The sequence below is a fragment of the Salvelinus alpinus genome, chromosome 16, assembly GCF_045679555.1.
Source record: "Salvelinus alpinus chromosome 16, SLU_Salpinus.1, whole genome shotgun sequence".
Taxonomy (NCBI): domain Eukaryota; kingdom Metazoa; phylum Chordata; class Actinopteri; order Salmoniformes; family Salmonidae; genus Salvelinus; species Salvelinus alpinus.
This window is the reverse complement of record NC_092101.1, coordinates 17,355,079-17,368,857: the sequence shown is the minus strand read 5'-3', so window position 1 is coordinate 17,368,857 and position 13,779 is coordinate 17,355,079. Positions and strand designations below refer to the sequence as shown.

At 42.7% G+C, this 13,779-nt stretch overlaps 2 protein-coding genes across 4 annotated transcripts; both read right to left on the bottom strand.

The window, feature by feature from the left end:
* Positions 1-71: 71 nt before the first annotated feature.
* On the bottom strand, positions 72-4,489 carry LOC139541011 (spindlin-Z-like). Of its 3 annotated transcripts, none has more exons than XM_071345160.1 (5): positions 4,334-4,454; positions 3,589-3,630; positions 3,191-3,444; positions 2,765-2,998; positions 72-2,432 (listed from the first exon to the last, which is right to left on the bottom strand). In XM_071345160.1, the coding sequence occupies exons 2-5, from the start codon at positions 3,606-3,608 to the stop codon at positions 2,227-2,229; spliced, it is 714 nt and encodes a 237-aa protein (XP_071201261.1). In that variant the 5' UTR covers positions 3,609-3,630; positions 4,334-4,454; the 3' UTR covers positions 72-2,226. The 3 variants fall into 3 exon arrangements, with proteins under 3 accessions (XP_071201261.1, XP_071201262.1, XP_071201263.1); XM_071345161.1 differs by having other exon boundaries at positions 2,078-2,432; positions 3,589-3,627; positions 4,334-4,489; XM_071345162.1 differs by having other exon boundaries at positions 2,078-2,432; positions 3,589-3,665; positions 4,334-4,403.
* Positions 4,490-6,077: 1,588 nt separating this feature from the next.
* LOC139541009 (complement factor D-like) lies at positions 6,078-10,691 on the bottom strand. Its single transcript, XM_071345159.1, has 5 exons — positions 10,555-10,691; positions 10,121-10,283; positions 7,802-7,934; positions 6,577-6,831; positions 6,078-6,392 (listed from the first exon to the last, which is right to left on the bottom strand). Exons 1-5 carry the CDS (start codon positions 10,604-10,606, stop codon positions 6,237-6,239), a joined length of 759 nt encoding a protein of 252 aa, XP_071201260.1. The 5' UTR covers positions 10,607-10,691; the 3' UTR covers positions 6,078-6,236.
* Positions 10,692-13,779: the final 3,088 nt, after the last annotated feature.

The window sequence follows — 13,779 nt, the reverse complement described above, 5'->3', positions numbered from 1 at the left end:
TAATGAAAGAACTGTAAATCATACAGTACCTCCTATATTGAATAGGTGAAAAATGGCAGAGGAAAGGGATGTGCAAAAAAAACTAACTTTATTACTCATGATGAAAATAATTACACAAATGTGTTGGTAATTGCTACAATTTCAGACCTGGGAGGAATAAAAGATGGAGGATAACAGAAGAGTGCACAATCTTTTGGAGTTTCATTTTACTGTACATAGAAACACCACAGCACAACTGGTGGTGATACAAGTAGCAAAGAAGCACTGACAATGTTTTTTTACAGTCACATTTTCTACATAAACATTTTAGTAAAATCGGGCTGCAAAGACTCCCACAAGATTTTTTACCTCTGCAACTGTCAAAATAACCAATATGCTTGAATGCACTCAAGGCTGCATTCAAGTGATGCATGCAAATCTGACAATCGGTAGAATGAACCTTATGTACACCATGGACCAATGCACTGTGTAAATGAATGCACTGTATGCCCTGGAGTGAGATTAAGGACAGGAGACTAAATTTAAATACTTCTAACCAAAACATTGGCGTTTTGGACTTCCTTGGATTACATTATGTACTGTAGCTCCCAAGTCTTTAAAATAAGATTAAAAAGGGAAGCCAGCCAGGTGCAGGCTTTTTGAATGCAGTCTTTGCTGCATTTCTCTAGGTGAGATTTCTAGATGGACTTTAAAGCTGGTATTTCAATGGGATATTTACAATATAACAGGAGTAATCACAACAGCATACATTTACAATACACTACACAAAAGTTAGATTAAATACTGTATGCGTGTTATAACTTTCCTTTTCTACATGCGTTTTTACCATTATGATATACCGATGCTGCAATATGCCACTTGTTCTTGCACAAAAAAAGTATCTTGACAGAAAAAGACAATGTGCCAAATCTTTAGCATATTTATGTGAGTAATTTAAAGTGCACCCTACAATATCAACATTTGAATGAGACTAATCAACGGTCATGGATGTTCGATTGGAGGAAATAGTCTTATACTGCATTAACTGCCAAACATTGCACATATCCTCTTATACAAACAGACAATAGCAAAAACCTGGTACGCAGCATTTGACACTGTTTCATTAAAGCATTTTTTACTTTGACTAATACTGACCAAATAGTGGCCTTAACAGTAAATGGAATAAAATTGTGAGCGGTTAGCAAATATATACAGTATGGCGACATGATCAGCCTGAAGGCACTTTATGTTTGTTTTCTATTCAAGATCAGAATGTAGAAGCACTGTCTCTATTCCACTCGAGCTAATCATAGTCTGATGATGTTGGGATTCTGAACCTGGTCAGGTATTGTTAAGGCCTTTTCCCAATCTCTACAAATTAATCAGGTTTGTCTGGTCAGGAAAAACTTGCCCGAACTTTATGAAGACCTGTATTCCTTGTTTCTAACAAGTCTTGATTCAGCATTATGAATAATTTTTTGATGTTCAAACTAGTGATTGAACCATCAGTAGGCCAGTGCAACCCAGTACTATGAATCCAATGATAGCACTGTGGGTTCATCAAGGAATGATTGTCTATGAACTGACTGACACATAAATTAAACATAGTTGCCTATTAATAAAGACAGTATTTCAAAACAAAAAAATTATACTTTCAGGGGCATCACAGCTTATTGCATTTCTCCTTCAAAGGCTTCACTGAACACTACAGCTCAAACTAGTCTCTACAAGTATTCACCTATACATCATGCTTGCTGTTTGGTCATTCAAGGACCACATATGAATGGCTATCGGGGCCAGATTTTACTATTCGTTTTATAATATATAATTCAGTTCAGCTTTGAATAAAGATAATTGAGCATCAGGATGTGGGAGACAATTCAAACGCGGTCGTTATTGCACTTTACAGTAAGTCTGTCATTGTAGGGCAAGGTGCACTCCTGGACTGTCCGAGATGTGAATCTACTGTGCAGCACAACAACCAAATGGGGTAACTGAAGAAGTGAGGAGGTTTAAATAGGTCCCTCCAAGTGTACACGTTCCCACTCTCCTCCTAGTGGCCTACAATAGCATTGCTACAGTTCTGCTGTGCATAACATAGAACTAGTTTTAAATGTGGATTAAAAGATTGCACTTCCTGAATAATAAAGCGTAACTGTTATACCGTCCAGGGCCTTAAGAGACATGGAGAGAGAGTGAGGAGGATACGTGAAAAGTAAGCAATGGAGTGAGCAATCAAGTGTCCTTCTAGGTGGTCTTGACCAGGTCGTAGACATGGATGTGAAAGTCATCGTCGTATTTGATGTAGTATACGGAAGGCTTGGCAGGGACTTGATAGATCACCAGGCCTGTTCGCTTCACACCTTTGTCAGTAACATACTCCACCTGCTTCCCCACTAAGCTCTCAGTCTCCTCGCCGGGCTTTCGGTCGGCCGGAAGCAAGTGCTTATTTTCTAGAGAGAAAAACAATGAATAACATCAATGTTAGGGGTCTGATCTTCAAATCTACTTTGGGGCATTATCAAAAGATGCTATCTTAACCAACATGCTTATATGTATTCAAATATAGAGATATTTGTCATTTCGACAAGTCACGTAGGACGAGTAAGAACAAACACAGGAAATATTGTCCGCAACACTCCAAAAGCCACCATCATCTTTTAATTAGTGTGTAAAGACCAAACAATTTCTACTCTATAATCACCCTCCTGTTTTCTTTAGGGAGAAGTATCTGAACACTCTGCTGCAGGTGGAGATGATGCTGATGCTGAGAAATGGTCGGTACCTGCTTCAGGTAAGATCCTGAGATCTCCATCGGCGTAGTCGTCCCACAGCTGGTACATGTAGAGCACGGGGTCCTTCTCATAGGTGATGTAATACCAGTTAGTCATGATGGGAGCCCTGGAGAGGACCATGCCTCGCCACTCGTTCTTCTCTCCATCCTCCTTCTCAAATAGGTGTTCCACCGCTTTGCCTACCAACTCCTCTGCCCCGTGAGGAACCTTGATCTTGTTGTTGACTGTGGAAGCAGATAAATGTCATCAAGGCAGAGACCAACATCACATAGCCACTGTGTCCCTACTGTCTGATCATGCAGTATCAGATATACAATAAAAACATGTTATAACTTGTGCAAACCAAATCACGTTTTTGCATTACTCTGAGAAGATGTGACGCCTGAACTAAAAAAGGAACCCATCACATCACTCACCAACTTTCTCTGTCAGGACCTGTAGATTAGACACCCTTTCGTCCTTGAATAGCTCGATGCCGTAGACACAGTCAAACCCATCGTACTTGACCATAAATAGTGAGGGGTTGACACTGAGACGGTCCAGGACGGTGCCTTTCCATTTGCTCTGGTTGCCCTTCTCCCTCCAGTTGTGCTGTATTCTTACTCCCAGGAGACTGTTGGGGTCAGGGGTCATCACTGTGGAATCACTCAGCTCCCCGCTACTCCTCTTTCTGGGGGATAGTTAAGCAAATCATATTTGTTTGTAAGTGTAGCCTACCTATGTGCAGCTTTCTCTGACCGTCTGGAAAGAGGAAAATCTCCAAGTGTTAATGTTATGATAACATAATTATAGAAAACTACATATTTACACATACCTGCCCCTTTTCTTGGACATCCCTCCGAAAATTCAAATACTGCTGAAGGAACAAACAGACAACGATGCTCAGAAATTCTGTGAGAGAAACAGCCATTTTCAGAAAAATAATACTAGTCTGGAAAGAGACTGAGCTGTAAAAGTAGTGGTTGAGACAGACAAAGAGAGCAGCCAATAGCTTAGCATGTCTGAATAACTTCCTGGTCATTTCCTTGTATGCATTGCATCGATGGAGGTCACTGCAATCAATGCAGAATGCACTTATTTTTTAAAGGAACAAAACTGCCGCAGTTATATATCTTTACTCAAAATGTTAATCTATAGTAATTCATTATGTCACTATTTGAACTAACACAATCGTTATTCATGAACAACAAACTCATAGATTGCAAGTTGGCTATGAGAGATCAAGAGATGTGCTATTCAACTTCAAGAAAATACGTCAGCCTCCACTGTATCAGACAAACATGCAGAAATGATTGCAGCCTATTTGAATTCGTCGCAACGATTGTATCAAAAATGAATCGTCAATGTTTCAAGATCTAACATATCGCATACACTGCTGATGAGACATGGATAATACGCGCCACAGGCACTGTTTGATCGTAATATGTTATCAAAAATCATTGTCTTTATGCCAACTCTACAATACTGTTGTTCGGCACAAATGTAAATGTGGGTCCATGTCCCCGATAAATAAGCTATACACCGATGGCCTATATTCTCTATCAAAAATATAAAATTACCTGTACACGAATTTCATCCCAAAAATATTCAATTCTTCCTGCAGAGAAATGCACACTGCCGCCCATGCAAACCTCGCGAAACCTATGGAAAATGGGAGGATACTTCCATGGGAGAAAAAACTACAGCCCCCATAGAACCTTGAGGAGCGATGAAAGTAGAGAGGGAGGTGAACGTGAGAGCAATGAACAATGGGAATTGTTGTCATTGTGATGGTGACCTCAGGTTTCGTTTTAGTGAACAGTCCACCGATATTGATCAAAGGTAAGACCCTGTTGGTTTAACATAAAATGTGTGGTTTAACAAATTGTAGGCTACTTGGGTGAAACCTCTGGGTGAAACAGTTGCACATCAATTATTAAGAGTGACAGATGACAGATGACACCTGAAAGTTGTAGAAGTATGTTGCAGGTAGACCTATGCTGTAGGACGCTGTATAAATAAATAAATAAATAAAAGAAAGGTTCAGGTCCTTGAATGCTTATACTGTGGTGTGTAGGGTACTGATCTCTGTGGTGTGTAGGGTACTGATCTCTGTGGTGTGTAGGGTACTGATCTCTGTGGTGTGTAGGGTACTGATCTCTGTGGTGTGTAGGGTACTGATCTCTGTGGTGTGTAGGGCACTGATCTCTGTGGTGTGTAGGGTACTGATCTCTGTGGTGTGTAGGGTACTGATCTCTGTGGTGTGTAGGGTACTGATCTCTGTGGTGTGTAGGTTACTGATCTCTGTGGTGTGTAGGGTACTGATCTCTATGGTGTGTAGGGTACTGATCTCTGTGGTGTGTAGGGCACTGATCTCTGTGGTGTGTAGGGTACTGATCTCTGTGGTGTGTAGGGCACTGATCTCTGTGGTGTGTAGGGTACTGATCTCTGTGGTGTGTAGGGCACTGATCTCTGTGGTGTGTAGGGTACTGATCTCTGTGGTGTGTAGGGCACTGATCTCTGTGGTGTGTAGGGTACTGATCTCTGTGGTGTGTAGGGCACTGATCTCTGTGGTGTGTAGGGTACTGATATTTATTGTGTTCACAGGCCCGTCTTCCACTGAAGTGAAGTCTGCTCCGATGACATACTGCTGTGGAGAAATCTCTCTGGGTGGGTTAAACTATCAAAATATGGCAAAATGCTGTCTTTTGTTGGATGAAGCAACATATGTGAGTGAGCAAAGACACATTTTGAAATGCATATCTTGATGTTGTCTTTTGTAGGTAAGAGCCCATACCCTAATGTTGTGGTGGACACCCGGTTCTACAAGGTTATCAAAGATGGGATGCCACATGTCTCATGACCAGACTTTGCCCTTCCAGAGATGTAAGTACATTATGCTTTGAGACAGGAAATTAAGCAGGAATGATGAATTAATCAATTACAGCAATCAATTACATAATCTGGTAACCTGCAGTATCTGACACTGACTTCTCCTCAGGTACACTATAATGGAGATGTGCTAGAACCTGGAGCCAATAGTGTATCTAAACTTCAGTAACATTGGTCAGCTTATCCAGAGGCTACTGCTTGACCAGCCAGACCAGGTGAGTGACCAAGGACCTAAATTAAGTAGAGAGTCTGTGTATCCTATTGTCACATTGTGTTGTTTTTACCTTACATCAAAACTTACCAAATTAACAAAATCAGTGGAGGTTGTTTTTAGTCTTTGAACACCAAGGAAAGAAATGATAAGTATATGGACCAATGTTTTTTACTGAATTGTTTAGGGAACTCAAGTTCTCCAAAGTGAGACACACAAGCTGAAATTAGTGACGTTTAATAAGAATAGCAACAAGGGAACACGCAATCATAGAAAGGTGTTATCTTTAGCACTTCAACAAAGACTCTAAATGAAATCCTAATAAGTCATATAGTGAGATTTTGTGTAAGCACACACTGGCGGCTTACATGCCAAAAACCTTAAGGGTTTCTAGCTAACTCCCTCTGAATCCATCGGCAGTACGAAGTCACTCGTGTGTACACATCAGGGGTACTAGGGTTGGCACACCTCTGCCCTGAGAAAGAGACGATGCCCGCTGACATCCCGTTACACACCAACGGACCTCCTGAATCCCCCTGCAATAGCAAACAATGCATTTTAATTCATTCTCCTTTGTGATACAGAAAAACGGAGGAGTCATGTATCATAGTTTGTGCCTTGACCAAGAGAAACTCTAATCTAGTTATAGCCAATAATAGCCTGTCCTGACCAGGAAAAACTAATTGCAGAGAATTATAGCCTGTAACAGTGCAGTCATACCGAGCAGAAGCCTTGGAAAGCTCTGGGGCCTGTTGCGCACACCGTGCGCCTGGAGATGTTGACGCCACTCCACCGGCGGCCACACTCTCTGGGTGATATGATGGTGGCGTTGACCTCCTGCAGCTTGTCTGGTGGGGTGCTGTTATCATCTATGTCCCCCCAGCCAGCCGTGGTGCACAGGCTTCCCTCAGCCATCGAACCATTCATCAGAGGGATCAGCTGCACTGCTCTGTTCAGGATGGCCCTCCCTCTCAACTAAGAAAGATCACAGAGATAGCACACTCTATACATAATCTGTATGTATTCACTCAGAGGCCAGTATATTAGGTACACCACACCGTTCACGAAAATGGATCGCTCCTACAGACAGTGAGTCACGTGGCCATGCCTTGCTATATAAAGCAGGCAGAAATGCATTGAGACATTCAGTTACTGTTCGATTGAATGTTAGAATGGGCAAAACGCGCGACCTAAGCGACTGAGCGTGGTATGATCGTCGGTACCAGGCACGTCGGATCCAGTGTCTCAGAAATGTCCGGCCTCCTGGGATTTTCACACACAACAGTGTCTAGGGTTTACAGAGAATGGTGTGACAAAAAACATCCAGTCAGCAGCAGTCCTGTGGGCGAAAACAGCTCCTTGATGAGAGAGGTCGAAGGAGACAGGCAAGAATCCTGCAAGTCAACAGTGGTGTGCAGAACGGCATCTCAGAGTGCACAACTCATAGATCCTTGTCACTGCTATTGCAGCAGACGACCACACCAGGTTTCACTCCTATCAGATAAAAACAAGTGGGCATGCGATCACCAACAGTTTACGATTGAGGAGTGGAAAAACATTGACTGGTCCGACGAGTCCTGGTTCCTGTTGCATCATGTTGATGGCAGAGTCAGGATTTGGCATAAGCACCATGAGTCCATGGACCCATCCTGCTTGGTGTCAATAGTACAGGCTGGTGGCTGTGGTGTACTGGTTTGGGGAATGTTTTCCTGGTACACGTTAGGTCCCTTGATACCAACTGAGCAACGATTGAACGCCATGCCCCGAATAATTCAGGCTGTTATGGAGGAAACCTGATGGGTGTACCTAATGAACTGGCCACTGAGTGTATATAGGCTATGATTATATACATGATTTTGTATGTATTCTTCATGAATTTTAAACCTACAATGAAGTTAGTATCACTATGGAGATTATTGTAGGCTGTGTCCTGGTTATCACTCACCTTGAGAAGCATGATGTCACACTCCAGGTTGTCCCCAAACCTGGGGTGTGGAATGTATTTAACCACATCGAATTTTTGTTGTGAATTTTCATCCTCTGACAAGTCGTGAGCCCCAAGAACCACCCTGTAACGCCTGGAAATCAGTACATGAAAGAATTTACTTGTGTATTTACCTTGACAGACTGGTGTAATAACATTGAAATACATTTGGATTGATCCTACAGCATTGTTAGACTCAACAACCCTGAAGCAACTATCAGCAGACAAAAATTAGAAATCGGCACAAATTAAATATTAGACAATGTTAAAGCATTTGCTCAGAGAAAAGCACCAGGTATGGATGGTTTTCTATTAGAATTGTTCATAACACTCTGAGACAATGTAGCGCCCCTATATAACGGTTCCATGTATCTAACAATTATCTCAGTTATATTAAAACCAGGAAAATCTGGAGTGTCCCTTGCAGATTGATTACAGACCCATACATTTAATAAATTGTGACAATAATAAAAAAAAGTCATAAGCAACAGAATGGCAAAAGTCTTACCAGACTTGATACATATTAATCAAACAATGTTTATTAAAAATAAACACAAACATGTTTCGGTATACAATACGCTAAAAAACAAGATGTAGATTTATCAATAATGGCTGTTGATACCGAAAAGGCTTTCGATTGTCTTGAAGGGCCTTTTCTATGAAAAACTTTGGAAGCCTTCAACTTTCCAGTTGAAATAATAAATGTCATAAAAATATTATATAAATATCCTAAAGCTAAAATATACAGAAATTATACATTATCTGATGATTTTGCTTTAGAAAGGGGCACAAGACAGGGATGGTTCCCAAAGTTTTTATATTTATTTTCAGTAATACCAATTACCCCCCCAAAGACATATATATATATTTTTTAAGTGTACTTCGTCATAATTCACTTCATGGGAAAATAAAACTCAAACTAAAAAGGAAAGTTTTACATCTTCCTAAGTCTGAGGGTGGTTTTAACCTTCCAGACTTGGACTTGTATCAACTCGGCACACAAGGCTTTTACTGGCGAAATATAGTTAAATGCACTAAAGAGTAACAATGGGTACATATTGAAGATGTGCATGCTCATCCCCAGAATGTTTTCACGTGTCTATTTTCAAAGGATAAAGCTAAGAACATTAACAACTTCCTAGTTAAGAACACTTTAACAACATGGAAGAACATGAAACGGATTCTACAAGAACCAATATCACTTCCTAAAAACAATGGAGCAACCCTTGGATAGCTTTTCAGAATTCACTGATTAAATTGGCCCACATGGAAAACTAAAGGCATAGAAACCGTAAATTATGTGGTAATAGGAAATACAATTATTTCTATGACAAAATTAAAAGCATTTTCAAATATATGCAACTTAAAAGTTTTATATCACAAAATGTCCACTTGAAAGCTTTTGGACATCAGAGCAATGTTGAGGGAATCCTATTTGAGTCAGAAAAAGATACTTGTATGATAGATAAGATGTACAAAACCTTGCAGAGAGCCTATCTAACTGGCAATCGCTTAGAAAAAATATTAACTATTGGAACCAAGACTTAAAAATAACTGATATTGGCACCAGATGGAGGGAGTGTTGGAAGATAACGAAAGAAAATTACAGCGAACAAAAATGTACTCGTAATCCAGTATAAACTCATGTAGAGAATTTATTATACAAGAGACAAAATTAACAAATTACAGCACAATGGCAGAGTCATGTCTTAACAATGACTCAATCATTATTGCCTTCTGGGAGTGCTATAAAGTCAAAAAGTTATGGGCGGAGTTAGAAAGCTGTCTGTCAGAAGTTTTACAATGTAAATGTACTTTTAATCCGTCTATATGCATATTTCAAGACATAGTATATCCTCGAGGGTGCGATGAGATACCCAATGGGTTGGACAGTATTATTTTTGTCACTTATATTGAATAAGCTATTACTTAAATACTGGAAGTCAAATGATACTCCAACGTTAAGAGAATGGAAGAATCACATGCTTTATTTAAATATGAATAAAATCTGGCTACAGACAGAAACAACATAACATAATCTGAAGTCATATGAGGCAGAGTCTTGCAAGCGTTGGAAACAACATTGGGTGTGGATACAGTGGGACAATGTGGGTCTGAGCAAGTGTGATGTCATTCACGTTTGTTGAAATGTATGTCATTGTTAAGTTGTCTATTGTTTTTGTCTATGTATGCTTTTTGGTTATTGTCAAAAAAAGTCTAATATTTAAAAAAAGAAACATTGAAATAAATGAGTTTGAGAGATTCTGAGAGACTTCTCACCCATCACAGTGAGCAGCAGTGAGGACAAAATCTTCTCTCACCAGAACTCCTCCACAGGAATGTTGACCTCGGGACTGTAAGGAAGCCATGTATGGACGAGAGTTGCGAGCTGCCTCTCTTCCACCAACAATACTCACCTTTGGCACCTTGCGCCCTTCAGTGCCTTTGAACAGAAAGTAGAGAATACTTTTTGAATAGCTTTTGTCTATAACTTTGCATTGCTACTGCATCTGCACAGCTTACAACAAATGGTTTGTCAGTATTCATTACTGACAAATAGAATATGAACTGCCTTTAGAGCTGTATGCAGAAGCATTAACATTTGTCAAATATACTTTTCGTAACTAGTACTATACTTCAATATTAGTCTGCATGGTGTAGTCAGTTCGGTGCTAATGGAAGTTAGTGTGTTATAGAATTTAAACATGCCTTACCATTCAAGGCGATGATCAGCACTATGTGAAGAACCACTGAGCGGATTGCCATAGTGCATATGGACAAATGGCATGGTGCACCTCTCGGATATATAAATGTGTGTGTGGTGGTGGGGGGGGGTGTTATTTCTCAATCTATTGCTGGTTTCCAAATTCCGGACAGTACGGGGTCTTTGTTCCCCATTGCCACACACCAACTGTTTACCAATATTTTGTTGTGGCTGGTTTCAAGGGTTTCTTGATGGTGTATTCTGAGGAAAGATGGCTGTGATATTATGAAATCATGTCAGTTAAAGTTGATGTAATTTATTTATGCTTTCAAGATGGCGTAGCAGTTGGGCATGTGTTTGTCTTGTCCCGTGTAAATAGTTGATTTCTTCGTTTTTTCTTATATATTTTAATCTCATCTATGAACTGAATATACTTTCCTGCAACCCGCCTCACCCAATGTGGTATGGATCTGCTATTTTTATACTTTAGAACTGGAACCCCCATCAGCAGATAGCCAGCTAACTAGCTAGTAGTCAGTTAGCCACTGCTAGCAGTCTTCACCTTGAGCTCGGACACCAGCCAGCTTCAGCTTGGTCAATACCTGCCAGTCTGCACAGCGCGATATCAACCCAGAGAATATCGGATTGCTTTTCTCCACCACATCACCGGATTCCTGCCACAAGCTCTGGACCATTACATCTGATCATTGCAGCTAGCTAGCTGCAACCGAGTGGCTATTGCTGGCTAACGCCTCTGTCCCGAAGCAAGCACCAGTTAGCCTTGAGCTAGCTTCGAGCTAGGCCATCTCCCGGCTAGCCAAATAGGTATACCAGCTAAATCTTGGGCTACAATACCCCTTTTGCCAATTGGCCTGGACCCTTTATTTCCGACACGGAGCCCCGTCGATCCATCACGACTGGTCTGCTGACGTAATCATCCGAGGTGGTTTCAACAGGCTTTTCAGTTGTGATGTTGCCGAAGACCCATCTGCTAGCCCCCGTCCGCTAGCTTTCTGAATCGCCGTGTCTCCCACTCGCCTAGCATAGTAGCGACTACCGAACGGCTTCCTGACTCACCTATTGCTGCTCATTGGACCCTATGATCACTTGGCTACACATGCCTCTCCCTAATGTCAATATGCCTTGTCTACTGCTGTTTTGGTTAGTTATTATTGTTTTATTTCACTGTAGAGCCCCCAACCCCACTCAACATACCTTAGCTCTTTTGTCCCACCCCCACACATGCGGAGACCTCACCTGGCTTAACGGGTGCCTCCAGAGACACAACTTCTCTCATCGTCACTCAATGCCTAGGTTTACCTCCACTGTACTCACATCCTAGCATACCCTTGTCTGTATATTATGTCCTGAATCTATTCTACCATGCCCAGAAATCTGTTCCTTTTATTCTCTGTTCCCAACGCACTAGATGACCAGTTCTTATAGCCTTTAGCCGTAGCCTTATCCTACTCCTCCTCTGTTCCTCTGGTGATGTAGAGGTTAACCCAGGCCATGTAGCCCCCAGCACTACACCTATTCCCCAGGCGCTCTCATTTGTTGACTTCTGTAACCGTAAAAGCCTTGGTTTCATGCATGTTAACATCAGAAGCCTCCTCCCAAAGTTTGTTTTATTCACTGCTTTAGCACACTCCACCAACCCTGATGTCCTAGTCGTGTCTGTATCCTGGCTTAGGAAGGCCACCAAAAATTCTGATATTTCCATCCCCAACTACAACATTTTCCGACAAGATAGAACTGCTAAGGGGGGCGGATTTGCAATCTACTGCAGAGTTCTGTCATACTATCCAGGTCTGTGCCCAAACAGTTCAAGCTTCTACTTTTAAAAATCCACCTTTCCAGAAATAAGTCTCTCACCGTTGCTGCTTGTTATTGTCACGATCGTCGTAGTGAGGAGACCAAGGCGCAGCGTGTGAGAAATACATCTTCCTTTTATTAGACGAAGACGTAACATGAAACGAAACACTCTTACAACAAAACTAACAAAACAAACAAACGACCGTGAAGCTATAAACGAAAGTGCACACACAAGCTACTAACGTTCAACATAGACAATTACCCACATAAACCTAGTGCCTATGGCTGCCTTAAATATGGCTCCCAATCAGAGACAATTAATGACATCTGTCTCTGATTGAGAACCATTCAGGCAACCATAGACACAGCTAGATACCTATACTAAACACAAACCCATCTACTCTATTTAACCCCCTAAACCATACAACCACCTTAGACACTACAAAAAACACATACATTCCCCATGTCACACCCTGACCTAACTAAAATAATAAAGAAAACAAAGAATACTAAGGCCAGGGTGTGACAGTACCCCCCCCCCCAAAGGTGCGGACTCCGGCCGCAGAACCTGAAACAGAAGGGGAGGGTCCGGGGTGGCCCCCATCATGGCGGCGGCTCGGGCGCGGGACGAGGCCCCCACTCCACCATTGTCAATACCCGCTTTGGTGGCGCCTCTGGAGCGGCGACCCTTGTATCAAGTCCCGGACTGAAGACCATCCCAGAGGGCGCCACCGGACGGATGGGTAGCTCCGGACTGAGGGGTAGCTCCGGACTGAGGGGCAGCTCATGACTGGCTGACGGATCTGGCTGCTCATGGCTAGCTGACGGATCTGGCTGCTCATGGCTAGCTGACGGATCTGGCTGCTCATGGCTAGCTGACGGATCTGGCTGCTCATGGCTAGCTGACGGATCTGGCTGCTCATGGCTAGCTGACGGATCTGGCTGCTCATGGCTGGCTGACGGATCTGGCTGCTCATGGCTGGCTGACGGATCTGGCTGCTCATGGCTGGCTGACGGATCTGGCTGCTCATGGCTGGCTGACGGATCTGGCTGCTCATGGCTGGCTGACGGATCTGGCTGCTCATGGCTGGCTGACGGATCTGGCTGCTCATGGCTGGCTGACGGATCTGGCTGCTCATGGCTGGCTGACGGATCTGGCTGCTCATGGCTGGCTGACGGCTCTGGCTGCTCATGGCTGGCTGGCGGCTCTGGCAGATCCTGGCTGGTTGGCGGCTCTGGCAGATCCTGGCTGGTTGGCGGCTCTGGCAGATCCTGGCTGGTTGGCGGCTCTGGCAGATCCTGTCTGGTTGGCGGCTCTGGCAGATCCTGTCTGGTTGGCGGCTCTGGCAGATCCTGGCTGGTTGGCGGCTCTGGCAGATCCTGGCTGGTTGGCGGCTCTGGCAGATCCTGGCTGGTTGGC

Coding starts and splice junctions, on each gene's coding strand:
- LOC139541011 (XM_071345161.1), bottom strand. CDS start 3,608: ATGTCCAAGAAAAGGGGCAG. Junction 3,445..3,588: donor ATGTCCAAGAAAAGGGGCAG/GTATGTGTAAAT, acceptor ACTATCCCCCAG/AAAGAGGAGTAGCGGGGAGC. Junction 2,999..3,190: donor GGTCCTGACAGAGAAAGTTG/GTGAGTGATGTG, acceptor CTGCTTCCACAG/TCAACAACAAGATCAAGGTT.
- LOC139541009 (XM_071345159.1), bottom strand. CDS start 10,606: ATGGCAATCCGCTCAGTGGTTCTTCACATAGTGCTGATCATCGCCTTG. Junction 6,832..7,801: donor GTGACATCATGCTTCTCAAG/GTGAGTGATAAC, acceptor GATCTTTCTTAG/TTGAGAGGGAGGGCCATCCT. Junction 6,393..6,576: donor CTTTCCAAGGCTTCTGCTCG/GTATGACTGCAC, acceptor TTGCTATTGCAG/GGGGATTCAGGAGGTCCGTT.